Source organism: Mustela lutreola, chromosome 6 (genome assembly GCF_030435805.1).
Source record: "Mustela lutreola isolate mMusLut2 chromosome 6, mMusLut2.pri, whole genome shotgun sequence".
NCBI classification, from domain to species: domain Eukaryota; kingdom Metazoa; phylum Chordata; class Mammalia; order Carnivora; family Mustelidae; genus Mustela; species Mustela lutreola.
In genome coordinates, this window is record NC_081295.1 from 78,086,771 (window position 1) to 78,105,702 (window position 18,932).

The 18,932-nt window shown below is 39.2% G+C and overlaps 1 protein-coding gene across 7 annotated transcripts in view; it reads right to left on the bottom strand.

The window, feature by feature from the left end:
- PKIB (cAMP-dependent protein kinase inhibitor beta) overlaps positions 1-18,932 on the bottom strand; it is a 111,320-nt gene that overhangs the window by 22,407 nt on the left and 69,981 nt on the right. For 6 of the 7 annotated variants that reach the window (XM_059177695.1, XM_059177690.1, XM_059177689.1 and 3 more), the window contains one exon: positions 2,493-2,597. The exons of the other annotated variant lie outside the window; for it this stretch is intronic. In XM_059177695.1, coding sequence (XP_059033678.1) covers positions 2,493-2,577 — 85 coding nt within the window. In that variant the 5' untranslated portion in view covers positions 2,578-2,597. The remainder of the gene's footprint in view (positions 1-2,492; positions 2,598-18,932) is intronic. 7 annotated transcript variants of the gene reach the window in all.

Sequence of the window (18,932 nt, forward strand, 5' to 3'; positions counted from 1 at the left end):
GTTTTCCTTTATACAGGCTCTGAATTTGCCTCTACTGGGGTCTGGGAGCACTACCAAATTGGTCAGCCTTAAATTCTCAGCATGAAATTTTTCACACTACAAAGTTGCAAACCTGCAACCCCTTGTAATAAGTGATCAAGAGAATTTTCCCTCCTTTTCCACACAAGTCAAGGACAAGACTGGCAAGTATCCATACTGTTTTCCTTTGAAGGTTAGGGTTTTGCCACATTGTCACTGAACTGAGTATGTCACTCTTCAATAGCCTAAGCCTTATACTAGGAACTCAGTTTGATCTCCCAACTTGAGTGGTTCTTAAGTTTCTTTCCTTGTTCCCAGAGCATGGCTTTTTAAAACGGAAATTGTGAATTACTGGGGAACTCAGGGAACTGAGTACACCATTCACATGCCTCTAGATTTGGGATTTTTCATTGTTCTGGGATTATGACAAATAATCTTGTCAACATGAGCATCCATTTTAAAAAAGTTTTGAAGAGGGGGCACCTGTGTGGCTCAGTCAGTTAGGTGTCTAATTCTTGATTTTTGTTCAGTCATGATCTCAGAGTCATAAGCAAAAGCCCTGCATAGGGGATCCATGATGGGCATGGAGTTTGCTTAAGATTCTCTTTGTCCCTCTCCCTCTGTCCCTCCCCCAAGCATGTGTGCATGCTCTAAATAAATAAATAAGCAAAATCTTAAAAAAAAATTTTTTTTAATATATCCTACATTGTAGAGCATTGTGTACTAGGGCTTTCTAAAGGACATTAAGTTTTCCATTATTTTATAAAAGGGAGTTCTAGATAAGTTTCAATATTTTTTTAAAATAATGCTCACTGTCTTGTTTGATGGTATAGTGGTAGAGACAAAGGGGTTTTGTTTTATTTTTATATTTTTTATTTATTTTTATTTATTTTTTATTTTTTATAAACATATAATGTATTTTTATCCCCAGGGGTACAGGTATGTGAATCGCCAGGTTTACACACTTCACAGCACTCACCACAGCACATACCCTCCCCAATGTCCATAACCCCACCCCCCTCTCCCAAACCTCCTCCCCCCAGCAACCCTCAGTTTGTTTTGTGAGATTAAGAGTCACTTATGGTTTGTCTCCCTCCCAGTCCCATCTTGTTTCATTCATTCTTCTCCTACCCCCTTAACCCCCATGTTTTTATATTTTAAGTCATCTCTATATCCAACATGGGGCTCAAACTTATAACCCTATGATCAAGAGTTGGATTCTCTACCAACTGTGCCAGCCAGGTGTTCCTCAATAATTTTTTTATCCAAGTAATAGCAAGATACTCATTTTATTCAGTCAAAAAACAGATGTACAATGATATAAATGCATTATTCTTTAACGGACCTGATTTTAATCCACAGATTCCTGTTTTTCCTTCAGAGAAGAAAACAGTCTTGTGATTTCAAGTGTAATCATTCATTTCCACATTAAAATTTATTCTCTCTAGGGTAAATTTCCAACCAATTCACAATCATACACAGAATTCATTTCTCCATGTGGTGTAAAGCCTAAAATTAAGGCTCAATATTATATGCTGCCTTGACATATGGTAAAATTGGGAGGGCTTCAAATAGCCTAAATATAAAAGTTTCCCTCCCCACTCTGTTCTCAAGGATAAGGTATGCTAGCCAAACAATCAGAGGGACCAGGCACAGTTCCTATTTATCCTTTTGCAAGCCTGTGGAATATTCAAACAAACCAATCATATCACCTTGTAAGAACCAGGAGGCATCACACACTCATATTACTACAAAGTAGGCCTCCTATTGTCCTCGGTTGGTTACTCTGTGTCTAAGTACAATCCCTGTGAAGCCCTGCATGGCCTTCAGTATCCTTCTCCCTGAGCTATAAATATATGTGACTAAAAATTTGCTGTCAATCTCATCTGTCCAGTGGCAAGTGCTGAGTGTCTGGCTATTCCCATACCCACAGGGCAGGAATCTCTCCCTTACCAATGGGGCGAATAAGAAACCACTGTGTCCCAAACCACATGACATGCTCCACCATGACTGAGGACACCTGGTCAGCCTCAATTAACTGCTCTTGGTTAACTAAACTGATTCTGTGATATGGTAAGTCTGCCTGGGAAGGAATAGCTAATTGCTGGCAGATCTGGGCCATGTCCTGTGTGGTATTCTGTTGTCTTTGCTAGGCATTGCCATCACTTTCCACCCTAAAACTCTCTTGTCCCCAAGATGAGAATCATTATTTCACTGCATCCTGCTATAACCTGGTGATGTCAGGTTTAGTCTGTTTGGGAGGTCGTCTTTGTTTACCAAGGATCAGCCTAAGTCACTGTGGCTGGCCTGGTGACTATCATCAGCTGCTTGGGAAGCTATACAGACATTGTAATTGTGCACCTCTGGGACAGGCCCACAGATAGCCTTTTTGCGATATTTGTGGAAAGAAAGGAGATCACCACCCCATAGAGAATTAAGCATGGTATCCCAGTTGTTCATGCAAGGGTAGTGACCTTGCTGATTTCCTGTGCTGCTGCTCCCCTTGCCACTGTTGCTTGCGCTCTCCTGACCCTCAGGAGTATCGAGGTGCACATCCATCTTGGCCTGTGGCCCAGGGGCTGGTGAAAAAAAAAAGGTGGGGGAGGAAGGAACATTGGTACTCAACTGCTCTCCCAAAATAAAACTCACAGCCAGTGTACCTAGGCTTTGCTCAGTATTTCTGTCTACCAACACACCAAAGGACTAATCTTGCAATCATTGGCCTTATGGTCTCCATCCAAGTTTACTGGATGTGGACCTTGATTCCAGGAAGACTGGAATTCCCTGGACAAAGAGGCACCCCCGACAAAGAAGGCTATCAAGCTCCTGAAACTTTCCCCATAAATACCCCCGAAGGTGTGCACTATAGGTGATTGTGCAGACAGAAACTGAAAGCTGCAACTTTACATGGCTAAAAACCTAAAATATTTCAAATTTGTGGAATTTGAACAGAGGAAAAAAAGAAAGAAAGAATTCCACATGACAGAGGAGGTGGGGCCACAGCAGAGTAGGGTTTTGATCCAACAAGCCTGGTAGTAGACCACTCTGCTGCTCCCCATGTGTCTGTTGCAACAAAGACCCTAATCCTCCACAAAACACCCACGGCACCCTTGTGGCATCATGAAGGGGTTAATTCAAACTGAATTTAAGCCCACGGTCTATAAACCAACTACTGCTATTGGGGATGTCCCCAACCTTGATGATACTGATTTGAGGTTCTCTGGGGGAAGAAATAAGTATGATGGGAGTAGAGAGCACCATTCCCCACCTCACCCTCATTCCTCACCTATATCCGGTGACCAAATAATAATAATAAGATAAATTAAAAAAAAGAAAAGAAAGAAAGAATGCTGGATACAAGGAGAGAAAACCAACAAGAAACAACTTAAAACAAAGGTCCACAATTTGACCTCACTGGAAATCCAAAATTTACTAGAAACATTTATATAGCAAAAAATAAAAGGACACTGATTTGTGTGCCTTTATAATATATATTCTGAATTAATTTTCCAGAGATTTATTTATTTATTTATTTAAGAGAGAGAGAGAGAGAGAGGTGAGGGAGGGGCATTAGGAGAGAATCTCTAACCAGACCTCCTGCTCTGCCTAGAACCCAACATGGGGTTCAATCCCATGACCTTAACTGAAACCAAGAGTTGAATGCTTAACTGACTGAGGCACCAAGGCACCCCTGAATTAATTTTACTATCTGCAGAAATTCATCGATTGATCTTAACAAATACTAAGGCTAAAATTACAGTTATACCTTGAATCCCACTATAATAAACATGGTATCCCCTACCATGAGGGAGTTACTAAATATAAGGTAGAACACAAAGAGGTATGACTCTCCTTAACTATAGGAAATTCCGTCTAGCTTAAATTCCCTATGGCTATAGTACTCATTGCCCTAAAATATCCCATAGTGAGCATGGATACTCTGACCCAATAAAAAATAGATGAAAATTACTGGCTTAACAAAATAAGAACTCAGGACCCATCACTTACTCTTTACTCTCTCAACCTCATTAAATAGTTAACATGACTCAATGTAATTTAAAACAAGGTCCTCAAGGATTAAAAACTTGAGTGAATCCTTCCCTGATTCCATTGGTATTCCATTTAACAGCCTTATTTGGCTTGTTCCTTAAATCTGGAACAAATGAATGGTGGCCTGTAGTTGATTGCTGCAACTGTGATGCCACATGCCATCCCATTAAGGTCTCTACAGCCAACAACCTAATTACTGAAATTGCTGATTCCATCCAATCAGCACTGGGCTCCATGTTCAGCGAGGTGTCTGCTTGGGATTCTCTCTCTCCCTCTATCTCTGCACCTCCCCACTCCTATGCTCTGTAAATAAATAAATAAAATCTTAAAAAAAAAAAAAAAAGAAAAAGAAAAAAGAAAAAAAAGAAACAGGTATTGACCTTCTCAGCACTCACATGGCTAAGACAATTTTACCATCTTTAGTCCCTTTTGGGTTCTGGAGGTAACATATTCTTCAATAACAAATTTTACTTAATGTCACTAAAGTTGTTATTTAAAAATTAGTTCACCTTGAAAGGGGATCCCACCAATAAAAGTCTCTAAAAATCTGTCCAAACTGAAATCAACAGGCACTCCAGTTTGTGCCCTCAGAAACCTCTTCACCAGAGAGGCTTTAGTAACCATCTTTCACAGCTCCTAGAGTTTCTGGACGACCTATGCTGGCCATAAGTTGCCCATGGAGTTCTGATGTAAGAAAGTGCCTTTCCTGGCTTGGCACTATATACCATTAAAATGGCAATTATTGGCCATATAGTAGGTTTTTCTGGAAATAAAGCTCTCATAAACTTTGAGCCTGTGACCCGTTGTACCTGGCTAGCCATTAAGCCTTGAGTCATTAAAGCAGCACTTCAAAAGCTCAGCATAGCTTCTGAGCCTTCCTTGCTACTGGATAAAGTCAAATCTGGACCCTCTGATATAACCCACCTGCAGAAGGGGTGTCCTGGCTTCAGTCTCTCGACAGATGCCACAATGCTGATGGAGGCCATCTCATTCCCAGAGCCCTAAGCTACTTGGCAAGTCCGTTAGAATCAAATGAATCAGCAGCAGTGGGAGTTCATACATTTTACTGATGATATCACCACCATCATACATCAGTGGAGAGCCGCTGTTTTCATCCCTTAACCAGAATGTCCCTGATAAAGGGAAAAACCTAAGGGTCAGGATGATTGGTACACCTTAGGCAGTAACAACTGGCCCCATCTGTACATTTTTGTATATTGCCTAAGAGTTGCCTCCTTTTTTGTAAAGAACTCTGGGAATCGCTTCACAGATACCTAAAATAAAAATCAAGGTAACAGATTTCTCTACACGTACCAAGACTACAATACAAAGCTTCACGAGGATACCCCTTATCCCCTTTGGAGTTCTAAGTACACTAATAGTGACCAAAGCACTCATTTCACTTGTCAGAATACATAATACTGGGATCTTGAAGAAAGCATTCAAACTTTCAGCTTCTCTATAGGACCCAGGCAGCGAGCCCCAGGCAGCAAGTTCAATTGAGAGGCTGAAAGGGCTCCTCAAAGTACTATTTAAGTCACAAAAAATTCATGCCTGCCGACCCCTGAGGATATCCACTTTTTACAATAATGCCACACAGATTTCTGCCTTGCCATGTGATAAAATAGACCGCACATGGCCTAACCACAAGTTCCCTCCCCACACTGCCCTTGTAGATAAGGCCCCTTTGCCAAACAACCCTCCCTCTATCAAAGGGACCAGACACAATTCCTCTGATCCCTGAATAGCAGATTTCAGTTTCCTGACTGCCTGCAGAATTATTCAGACAAGCCAATCATATCTTCCCACATGAACCAAGAAGAACCCCAGATTCTTTTTTTTTTCTTTAAGATTTTTATTTATTTATTTGACAGAGAGAGAGATTAAGCAAGAGCAAGGGGAGAGAGAGAAGCAGGCTTTATCTCAGGACCCTGAGATCATGACTGAGCCAATGGCCACTCAATCAACTGAGATACCCAGGTGCCCTGGAACCCCACTTTCTTACTACTATAGAGCCTGCCTCCCACAGCCCTGTTGTTCACTCTGTTCCCAAGTACATGCCCTAGGTAGTCCTGAATATTGTCTGCCTACCCAAAGCTGTGAATATATGTGACTAATAAACTGCTCCTGATTTCATACAGTCTCCTCTGTCCAGTGTCAGGTGTCATGTGTTTACCATCCCCACAATCCTCAGGAGGGAATCTCTCCTTCAACAATGGGGTGAATATGAGGCAACTAAAACACCAACAGCAATACCACTCTCCTTTCTCTCTTGAAAGGGAGCCTTAAGTATTAGGGAGGAGAGACATCTGGTTTGCAGATGGCCTGTGACCAGGCATACCCTCATAAAGTTACAACTTGTCTTGTTCATCATTGTGCACTGAGATCCACTGCCATCATCTCATGCATGACCAGGACCTCAGATAGAGGTATGTGCGTCTGCATCCTTGTTGTTCCAACCCTAGGGTATTTAGGGCTTAGGGTCTATTTAAACCACCCTGTGCCCTTCTTGAGTTCATTTCAGTCTTTCTCCTGCACCCCTTTGGGGCCTACATGGCCCATCTGCTGAGGCGCTTCTCCTCACCATTGCTCCTCTATCTTTCTAGGGTTCTACTAAATAGGAAGCTTCTTGAAGGTAGCATGTTTCCTTGAGAATTAAGTCACAGTTCTGTCTATACTTGGATTTCCTAACCACATTCAAATTTCTATTGCTTAATTCCTCTGTAACTCAACCCAGAAAACGGGTTCTGGGCATCTTCCCAGAGACTCAGATAACACCCAGGGCCTTGTCCCATCTTGAATTGCTCTCCCACCAGCTAATGAAAGACTCAATTCTCTTGCCAGAAACAAAAACTATTATGTTTTCATGTACTCTTTCCCACTCTGAAGTCTGTTTTCAACTCTCCAGGTTCAAATGCATTAAAAAATCCTTTCTCTCAGAGTCAGGTTATTTCCGGAGATAACTCTGATTTCTGACACTTCGGCTTTTGGTTTGCATTTTAAAAAACTAATCAGGGCTGCCTGGGTGGTCCAGTTGGTCAGTCAGGTTATCCATCTGACTCTTTGTTTTGGCTCAGGTCATGATCAGGGTCATGAGATCAAGTCCCATGTTGGGTTCTCATGCCCAGCATAGGGTCTGTTTAGGATTCTCTTCTCTACCCCTCTTGCTTTTGCTCTTTCTCTAAAAATAAATAAATAAATCTTTTTAAAAAACTACTTGGAAACTTAAGTGAACATGTATCATTACACAACAAATAATGTCTATAGAAAACATTAAAGGAAGTGTAAAGGAATAATTATTTTAATTATCAGCTGTACACCTTTAAAACAGCCACTCTTAATTGAGCCTTTATTTACCTAGGTATAATGGATTGCTTTATATACATTATTTTATTTACTCTTTACCACAAATGTTAGAGATACAAGGTCAGATGAGATAGGGTGGGGATTATACCCATAATTCAAACGAGACAACCAAAAATTGAATCTTCCAGATATTTGGAACTTGCTCCAAATTAGGATTTAAGCCCTGTTATGTGTGATTCCAAAACACGGTTTTTCATCATTTCATTTTATTGCCTCCCTTCTAGAATCATCAACCCTTAGAAGTTTAGAAGAGATTAGATAGCATAGAAATATGCCCAGAATTATAAAGTTAGGGACAGACACCACCTAAAATTTGCCTACTATGCCATATACCATTCCCATGAATCATCTTATCAAGAATATTTTCTTGATTTGAACTTCATATTCTCCATAGTGTTGGACCAAACTCATAACATTTTTCAAACAATTCATCTAATATAAAAATTTCCATTCAATTTTGAGTCTTAAAAATAAAGATCATATAATTGCAATAATAAGCACTTTGAATGAAAATCAATTTTTTTGTTCTCTTTGTACGTCTAATTAACTATTACATGACTTACAATATACAGTATAATTATATAATCTGTGAACACACACATTCAGATGTCTTAAAATTCTTTTCCAGAGTAAAATGAGAGCAAATTCTTATTGCTGGTGGTATAATATTCTCTATAATCTAATTATTGCTATTTTCAGGTTGTTACTTTTACTTTTCAACTTATCTTATATCATAAGTAGCAGAATTCAATGAAAATAGTAAGAGGTCAATATAAACTTTTATGTAAAAACCATAAAACTTTTTGTTAGGGGGGAGGGTAATTTTAGACTATTTAATTGCTTATTTATTTATTTTTCCTGTATCCTATCTTTGCGGTTCTAGTTGGCATTTTGTGGAAAGACATTTTATGATTACAAAGGAGAGGACCCCCCCAACAAATGCAACAAAGGAAATCTACTATTAGATTCCCTGGGGTAATTGACTAGGGATGGCAATGTATTTATCAGGCTGTTTAGTCATTTTTCTTTTTTTTTTTTTTAAAGATTTTAATTATTTATTTGACAGAGAGAGAGATCACAAGTAGGCAGAGAGGGGGAAGCAGGCTCCCCGAAGAGCAGAGAGCTCGATCCCAGAACCCTGGGATTATGACCGGAGCTGAAGGCAGAGGCTTTAACCCAGAGAGCCACCCAGGCGCCCCTGTTTAGTCATTTTTGTACAGTAAGACAAGTATGCATTTTACTATAAAATTCTGAACTTTCCCCTTGAAAGCTGTAACTATGATTTTGTGACCTTCGTCAAGCTGCCCCAGCTATATACACCTTGGCTCAAAGATCCTTTAGCTCAGTAGCTGCTAAATGATCAGGCACTCTGCTTCACCCATCTGCTCTAACAGGGACCTCCATGGAATTTTTTAATAAGCTTTGGATACTTTCTTTTTATAGCTTTGCCAACATAATCATAACACATCCTAACACCAGACAGTGTAAATTAATTCCTCTTCTGTCTTATGAGACACTTCACAGAGAAGAATCAGATTTTCACCTTAACACTTGATTAAATTGTGGAAAGAAGAAGACCAAAAAATAGGTCTCTTGGAGAACTGTATCTCACTTATGCCAGCCTGGAGATTAAAAGTAAATTTAAAGCAAATTAGCTCTTTCTAAGATTTATTTATTTTTGTAAGTCTTGATGGGGGGAAGGGAGAAAAATAAAGAGAGGGGGCAAGGGTGGGTAAAAAGCCTATTTAACGAAAATTAATCTTATGCCAGATGAACTAGAGATTCCCAAATTTACCTGCCCATCAGGCTCACCTGGGTAATCAGTTAACAATACAGACTAGAACCTCCAACTCAGTGTGTTTAACACCACGTGCATTGTAAGCACCCAGGGAGATTCATGCTGTCACACAAATCTGAGAATGACGGAACTGGAATCGAGGTTATTTATAAGCTATTGGGCTTCAGGGTCTAACAGCATGTATGACCCCAAAGAATGGTTGTTTTAGCAAAGTATACCAATGCATATGCACAGCCTTAGAGATCTATTCATCCAATCTCCAAAGTTATTGCAAATTTTCTTGTAGCAGATTAAAAATTAAATCACTAGATTTTTTCCAGACCTGCTCTATTAGGACATATACTGATGGTCTTGGCTGTATTAGTCATCCCCTGGGCTTTTTCACCATTCACTCTAACAGTCAACCTTAAAGTCCACCTCTAAATAAGTTTAATATATTTAAGTTTATATATATATATATATATATATATATATATATATATATAAAGTTTAATATATTTTTCATGATGCATTCTGTGTGGATGATTTGTTTTACCCCTAGAAGACCATAACTCCTGGAAGGAAAGAAAAATACATTCTACGTGTGGACAGTGGATAGTAGTTGTTCAATGAGTGCTTTCCAAATGAACCTCACATCGATCTGACTTTGCAATCCACATAATTTGTAAATCCTGTCTGAGCAGATAGGAAGCTTATGTTATCAAACCTGAAAGCAGTCTTTGGCATTTCAAACATTAGTACACTTATATTCTAGGCCTGGCAATATTTCTGAATCAAGAAAGATGTTGTAAGTCAACCGAACACTCTGATCCATTTCACATCATATTTCTTTTTATCTTTTTTTAAGATTTTATTTATTTGACAGAGAGAGAAACATAAGCAGGGTGGAGGAGCAGACGCAGGGAAGAAGCAGACACCCTGATGAGCAAAGAGCCCAATGTGGGACTCCATCCCAGGATGCTGGGATCATGACCGGAGCCAAAGGCAGACACTTAACTGACTGAGTCACCCAAGGCACATTAAATTCTGGAAAGAAGAAGACCAAAAAATATGTCTCTTGGAAGGTTCAAAAGAAGGTAGACCTTTTGCACTCCAATTTCACATCAGATTTCTCATTGTTATACTTTGATATTTTTATAAGGATGCTGAAGAATTTCAGTATAGAAAAATTCTCCCAAATCCATCATTAAAATAACCGAAGAAAATATTAAAAAGCTAGTTCATTTGTAATAATCTGAAAAGTAGTGTAACTATAGACACTTTTAAAGATCTTCACTAGCAGGGGAAGCAGAGGAGGAAGGAAGCATGGAAACATGGATACACTGAAGATAGCAAAAACAACCGCTCACCAAAGATTGTTTATCTGGAAAGTCAGCCTGAGGAGCCAGAACACTCTGTACAATATTGACCAAGATATCTTTGGATCTTTCAAAGAGATTGTAAAAAACAATGGACTAAGAAAAAGCTAGGGTTGAAGAAGAATTCGCTTAATTCAACTAATATTTGGAGAGCATCATTTATAAATGTGCATCTTCTGAATAAAAAAATCAGAAGCAATCTTTTGAATTGCTTCAACAGCTGTTTGTAAGAGGATAAATACTCTGAATGAATCTATGAAGGCAGTGAAGTAAGGGAAACAAACATTACATGATTACATTAAAACACATTTAGAGCACAATTTCATTACAACAGGCAGCACTGCCTTTAGTCAATTGCAGACTCTCCCAAACCAACAGCTTTGCACCCTTCACAATCTTCCTTCATCAGTTTTCTCCTCTTCTCCTGACCCCACTGTAGACCTTCCAAAGTCCTCTTCCTTTTTATCCTATTCAGACCAACTCTTGGAAAAATTTGCTTAATTCATTCACAGAAATATGCTGTGTGGTTCCCTACAAGAAAAACTCCAAAGTCTTAGACCAAAGAATCAAATTGTTAATGGCGGCACTTCTGCAAATTAGTTAATAGAAAAGAAGTTTTATTTGGGAAAGTGGGGGGAAGACTTTTCTGAATTATCAGCGTTTTATCTTCTGCCCAAGTTTAAGTTTGGGGCAGGGAGGCTGAAGTTGCATCTGTGTTTTTAGCAAGACCAATTACACACCATCAGGCAGATTCCTCAACCTCTTTGAGCCTCAGTTTACCCTAACCCTGTCTTGTTATCTCTCCTCAATGACTAAATCCTTTATCTTCCATTTGCAGTGCAGGCAGGAGAACCTAGATCTTTAGGGTTTTAAGTTGCTTTTAGCTGTCTCCTCTTTCACTCCTCTTACCTTCACACAAATCTGCCTAAATCCACCTAAGCTTCCCAATCACTCATCAAAAGCAGCCAGAAACTAAACAGGAAAGTAGTCATTAAAGCATATTGTAATTATAAGGATTTGTAAACCAATTTGTTTCACTTTCAAGACCTATGGACTAGGTACATTTATTGCAACAACTTCAAAACTTGGGATTTTTTTAGCTAAATGGATAAAAACTAAAAATATATTTTACTTGCACTAACAAGTATAAGCTTAAAGAAAAACTAATCAGTATGTACACCATAGCTCTTGTTTCATTTGAATGAGGAATGTTCTTATTCAAGTCACTCTTGTGTCACCAGGAGACTGTCCCTGGGTCTTTGAGTCTCCGAAGAGATGACGAAGCTACATACTCCACCTCAGAGTAGTAAGGTTTCTGAAAACCAGGAAGTCTTGCATATTGGGGACTGCAGGATGGTGACAATAATCATGCACATAATAATCATACATCACATTGTATGGAGAGAAGAACATTCTGGCATTTTCAGAAGCCCCATTAGGAAATAATGAAAACAATACAGATGTTCATGAGTCTTTTTTATACCTACCTATGTGTGTGAATTTCCCCAGCAAATCATCCATGAGGCATGGAGAGAAAGCAGAGCTGCCTGTCTTCTGTTAACTTAGTCTTCATATTTTAAAATATTAATTGCCAAAATTAAAATTCAAAACCTGTTTCCTAGTAAATTCTATATCAGAAGGCTTTCTGTAGTCTGAAAACATGTTTCTTTGATGTGTTTTTAAGCAAGACCAATCATAACAATATTTTCATTGAGTATTTTTTTCCCATAAACATCAAGTTGAGTGGGCATTTTGCCTCTAGTTAATGCATAGAGTAAACTCTTTGGAGTTTAATAATCTTCCTTTTCTTTTGATACTTTCTGTAATTTGCCTCAAGATTTATCTGGGGAACATATATTGAAATAGTCTCATCTTTGTTTCTCATACACATAGTAATAATTATAAATGTAAGTAGAATTTTTGGTCTCTTTAAAATTGCATTTTTAAAATATTATCTGCACCCTGACACAGTTTCTTACTTTAAATTATCTTAGTGTTAACTCTTATTTTTAAAGTTAAATGTAGTAATGGAAACATATGATTCAACTCCTAATTCTATCACCATCTATAACTGGGGACAAGTGACTAATTTTTCATAACACATTTTTAATGACCTGTGAAGTTCAGTAGCTGGGTGGAAATTAATAAGTGTGTTTCCTGCTTTTAAGGATATATAGAAATATTTCAATAGGCTAATTTAAAAAATCGAGAGGTAACATTTTGCACAAGGCATTCAAATGTTTATTCTGACCTTGACCACAGCAATCTAGTTTTTTTCTCTATTTTTCAGTTTCTTTTTTTAAAAAAGATTGTATTTACTTATTTGTGTGTGTGTGTGTGTGTGTGAGAGAGAGAGAGAGAGAGAGAGAGAGAGAGACTGCATGAGCAGGGAGGGGGCAGAGGGAGCTGAGCAGGGAGCCTAGTGCAGGGCTTGATCCCAGATTCCTGGGATCATGACCTGAGCCAAAGGTAAACCCTTAACTAACTAAGCCATGCTTAACTGACTGAGCCACACATGTGCCCTCTATTTTACAATTTCATAGAGTTGATGCAAAGCCAAGCTACTCAATGCTACTGAAGACAGTCCAGAGAAAAGCAAAACAATAGACATTCCATAAGTAACTTGGAGATACCTGAGAATTTTGGAGTCAGAAGGAGTTTAGTCATCAGTAAATAATAAACAAAAATTAAATTAATGAGAAAGCAATCCTGATTTCAAAGATGAGAAAAAGGAGACCAAATTGCTGGTATGACAGAGATCTCATTAATTTCAGAATCAAGTCTAGACATCATGTCACTGGACATCTGGGCTTGTATTTATCCCACAATAATTATGATTTCTAATTTTTTCAAGGACAAAACCATTTTTTAACATCAGATCACCTATGGACATGGTGGATGTAATTTGCAACAGGAAAAGACCAAGCCTTTGGGTGCACGTAGGAGAAGAAGGTAGACCTTTTGCTACCCCATTCCATGAAGGTTATGCCTTCATGTGCGTAAGGGAAGGTTTCTGATTGCAAAATCTCTTAGAGAAAGACGTCTCCATATCCCAACTCTGTTCTGTGCTTAGAAGTCAATCTATGTTCTTCTGAGACTTTGTGAAACTAATCATTTACCCTTTCAATTAGAAAGCCCTCTTGCTTGGGAGTAGATTGTTGGGGTAGAGGGCCATTAAATGATAATCCTACCTGGGAAGGATGATATTCAGACAATAACAGTTACTTATTGTAATTTTAAAGTTGTATATGCTAGGGTCTGAATGACATAATAACTTCTAGGATATAAAATCACAACATGTAGTGATTTCTTTATGTGCAGAGAGAGGGATTCTAGCCTAGAGCCCAGGGAGGCAACTGCCAGTAGAAGGAGGATAGAAACCTGAAACAAGGCTAGACATTAAGAACAGAGCCAAGCAGTAGGGATCTCCCATTAATGGGCATAATGAACTGATTCTAGTAGTAATGATGTTGAATACCTAATACTAAGTTTCCCATCTCTGCACTATAATTCTCTCATATTATCCTCCAGTCTTGGGTGAACTTTACTATACACCACAACCATCCTAATGATATCTTTGCTTTGGGCAACAAAGAGAGGACCCTGAGGACAATCCTAGTCTGATTTCAACTAGAGAGTTTGGCAGCAGCATCAAAAAAATTGTGGGAAACATTAGAAAGTGGTGAGCAGAGAAACCAGAGCATCAGATGAGAAAAGTGAAGATAGCACTCAGGATGGAGTCCTAGAATCTGAAGATTCTCAGAAATACTAGGTGTGGAGAAAAAAACAGTTGGTATACCTCATAGTACGACAGATATAACTTGTTCATTGAGATTTAATGCAAAATGATGTCTCAGGATTGAAGAACCACATTTTTTAGATATCTGACTGAGAAAATACATAACAGATGAAAAGATTCTATGAAACACAAATTCTCATTTTTATAACAATAACCTATATATATTTAGAAAATGGTAATATATATGATATACAACAGTATTTATTTAGACACAGAGGCACAGATGGCTTGTGGACCCCTCTAATAATTCTGTAGAATCCCAGAAGACCAGGATCCCCATGTTGGTAAATGCTGGACTATATCATAAATTGTTGTCCTAGTGGCCAAAAACCTATTCCCTGTAACAGCTGGAACTTTAATCTCTAATAGATAAGCCTTCTTCCACCTGCCTTTAATTTGTCCCTTCCTCCATGTAGTATTACAAGCTATTCAAGCTAAAGAACTTTGTTGGGTGCTCATGTAATCTAATCCCTTCAGTTGGCTCTTCGAGATTCAAATGCTAGATAATCATAGTCAATGTTCATAGACAATTTGGGGGTGGGTGGGTCTCAGCAATGTATCTGTAGAATACATTGCAAAAATATCTTATGCTAGATTCCATCCCAGTCCAGCCCAATCATTTGTTCAGTCCTGAGTCTTGGTAGCCTATTTTGAACACTGACAGTCCACCACCACTTGAGGGCCAAGGGCTCACACATTAGTGGCATTCTTCACTAGGCCTAATCCAAGCCTTATTTGTTAGATTATGATCATCACATGGCAGAGAATCAATCTTGAGTGAAAAAAATAAAATATCACTCCTGAAAATTCCAAATTATTTTCAGCAAGGCTGGGATGGAAAAGTCTCATTTAATTAGCAAGTCCAATAAAGATGTGTCATTTACAAACTAATTATAACACATTTCCATTCTTCATTGGTACACTGAATGATGACATATTGTTCTTTTATAGTTGCAATTTCCAAGTCTTAATTGCTTTGGTTTAATTGGTTTAATCCAAAAAATGTCAATTCAGTAATTACCACTATGCTGTTGGAATTAGCTTCATCTATCGTGTAAAAGAAAATTGACTTCAGAAAGGGAAAAACAATTATAATATAATACCAGGGGAAATACTATATCAACAAGATATTAAAAAACAATGTTGGGTGCCTGAGTGGCGCAGCGGGTTAAGCCTCTGCCTTCAGCTCAGGTCATGGTGTCAGGGTCCTGGGATTGAGCCCCACATCTGGCTCTCTGCTCAGCAGGGAGCCTGTTTCTTCCTCTCTCTCTGCCTGCCTGTCTGTCTGCTTGTGACCTCTCTCTGTCTGTCAAATAAATAAAATCTTTTAAAAAAGAAAAACACAAACAATGTTATATATAACTGAAATTAGTTTATTTTATGGGAATATAGAAAATGTTCTTTTTTCAATTCTAAATAATATACCAAACAAATAATCAAATATAAATTAACTAATCCAGAAATGCATTCATTCTTTTGTAAATTTATTAATTTGCTTAGAAAATATCTATTGAGTGCCAATTATATGCCTGGCAAAACAGTTGTGGAACTACTTTCATGGAATCTAATGGGTGGGAAAAAAAATGAACACAAATCCATGTATAAATACAAATTGCGGTCTTAGGTGAAAAAATTGTTTTGTGAGTGTATCAGAACCTGATTCGTTGACAAGATTAGCTGAGATATAAAGAAAAGGCACTAGCTGGTTGATACAGATACGGAAGACAAGTATTTCATGCAGAGGAGAAGAGCATAGCACACTTCAGAAGCTGAGGGAAGTCCAGTATGGCCTAAGTACAGAGAAGAAGGTAGAAAATGGCACAAGATGAAGTGGGTCAGTTAACAGGGGCTACACATCATTGGGGCATGTTAAGGTTTGTTCTATGCTAAAAGCAATGGAAAGTCATTGACATCTTTTAAGCAATAGCGCGATGATCAAAATTGAACTTTAAAAAGATCACTTCGGCACAGATTGAAAAGAAGAGTGGATTCAAGAGATGAGTTTGGAGACAACTGCAGTATTCCAGGTGAGAGATAATGACCGGTTAGAAGGTAGAGTTTATGCCTTCAATTTAACAATACATAAAGTCTAAAGTTATTTGTGTTCTACAAGTGACCTATTTTCACAGAGTTACACATATCAGGCTCAAAGGGAAAGGGGAGTGATAAAATAGAAGGTGTGGGTGCTTTAGAATGAAATGCACCTGGTTTAGCTCGGTCTGAACTTTTGGCTCCACTACTTATTAGCTAAGGGACCTTATACAAGGCATTAAGCTCTCTGAGCCTCAGCTTTCACATCTTTTGAGCACAGAATACTACCTCCCACAGCTGAGAAGACTAAGTGTGACAACGTGTGTGATATTCTCAGCATGTGGAAGGCCAGTTAGTATGAGGAGCCCCAGGACAGATCTGCTGGTTTCATCCCCTCATGTTAGAGATTCCCGAATTCCTTTTGAAGCCGGTTCCTCCGCCTGGGCTTCTTTCTCCATGAACAGACTAAAATTTACCCAGTTGCACAGGCCAGAAGCCCAGCAGGCATCCTTTTCCCTCACCTCTCTGACCATCAAGTCATATAAATTCTATTCTCAAATAGCTATTTAATTGATGGAGCAACTTCTCTGCTCACTTTTCCTAACCTAGTTAAGGTCACCAACAACTTCAGACTGGAGTATCTCCTTCATCCTGCCTCAGTTTTCTTTTCCTCTTCCACTCTTTATGCTAGCCACGCAAATCTTACTATTCTTAGCTCTTCGACTATTGCCCTTAAGCCAAGAAAAAGTAACCAAGTTCATTAGCACGACTAACAACACCCTGCATGATCTACATTCTGCTTATATATAAACCTTGCCTTTTGGTTCTCCTCCCCTGTGGTCCAGCAGCTGAAAGAAACCGCTCCTCACTCAGGACTTGTAGCTCTCAGAAATACTCCCTTCACCTCCAGACTCAGGCCAGTGGATGGATGCAGTTCTCCTGGCGGGAGCATTCTCCTTCCAAAGCTTCTCTTCACTCATTCAATACCTCAAAACTGAGGTATTGAGGTAAGCTCAAAACTGAGGCTTTGGCTCAGATAGCACTTCACCTGGGAGGCACTTTTCTTCCACCTGACTGTATCTCAAAAATGTAGGGCAGCCTATAACTTGAATTTCATTATTTGAATGAATTCAGTGAGCACTCAAGTGGGGCCAGGGAAGTCTTACTGGATTGATGCAAGTCACATAGGTTGATATTGGAAGTGTGAGCAGAAGACCCAGGTCTCCTGCTACACGTTGCAGTGTCCCTTTCTCACCATCATGCCAACACCCACCTTATTCATCTCTGATGGCATTAGCTCTCTTCATTAAGCCTTAGGAACATTCTCTTCAGGTGGTTGTAAAATGTTGCACATTTATCTTATGGGTTATGATTTTTTCACTCAAAAAAGACTGATGTCACTTCCTTTCCCAATATTTCTTTGACTCTCCTGATATGGTATCCTTGGCTACTGTAACACTCTCAAACACTCCTGCAGATTTGTTACATTGATTCCCTCCCCCATGATACTGAAAACTCTTCTGAAACCAGGACCACGCTAGCTTCATTTTGCATTTCAGGTACCCAAGACTGTTCTTGGAACATAGTAGTATTTAATATTTGTTGAACTTAATGGCACGCCAGAGCTAAATGGTGTCCAAATGAGGGCAAGTAACACGATGTAAAGAGTGCTAAAAGAAAATGATGCAAGAGTAAAATTACAGACAAAAGCAATGATGGCTCTGCCATCTAGAGATAAAGATAGAAAAAGCAGATGACTCTGGCTAAGATAAAGAATCAGGAAGGCAACTGAGAAGATGGTGCCACTGCTGGGACAGGCTGCCTCTCCTGGGGAGTACCTTCAGTCCTTCAGTGGCCTTCCTGCCTCTTTGTTATTCGAGAGAGAGAACTGGAGATCGGAAGAAGCTGTCACTTTCAGAGAGCTGAACAGTTAAGTAGGAAAGCTGAATCACACAGCACTTTCTATGCCTGCCGGGAAGCCCACAGCCAGCACAATAGTAGCTGGTTTCACAGGCTGCACCTCATCGAAATGACAGAATCAAAGTCAACCAACCGCAGTGGAAATGGAACCGAGCTGGGAACAGAAATCCAAGTGTCAGTTTGGTCTTGTCCTCTGGCCTTCGGTAGACCTCGGAGCCCCACTGTCCTCTTCCCATGAAACACAGGCTCAAACTAGGTGGTCTCCAAAAGTTCTTTCTCATTCAGGGGTTCCACGATTTATGGGCTTGACTTGATTTACTTAAAGCAGCTACACAACCAAGGTAAATAACACTGTCAGCCTTGTTCATGTATGCAAATGCAGACATCCACGCTCATCCCTTCACTCCTGGAACTTGACCCGGACTAGTTGAAGCATTGACCCATAATGATATCCCCTCATCTACGTATGGTAAGCACGACTATAAGCTTTATCAAAAGTTAGAATATGGTGAGGCCGTAGAGCAGTGGTTTGCGAATATAAAAATCGGCATGGCAAGTTATTGAAAAGTTGCAAAGCCTTGCTCCAGATCTG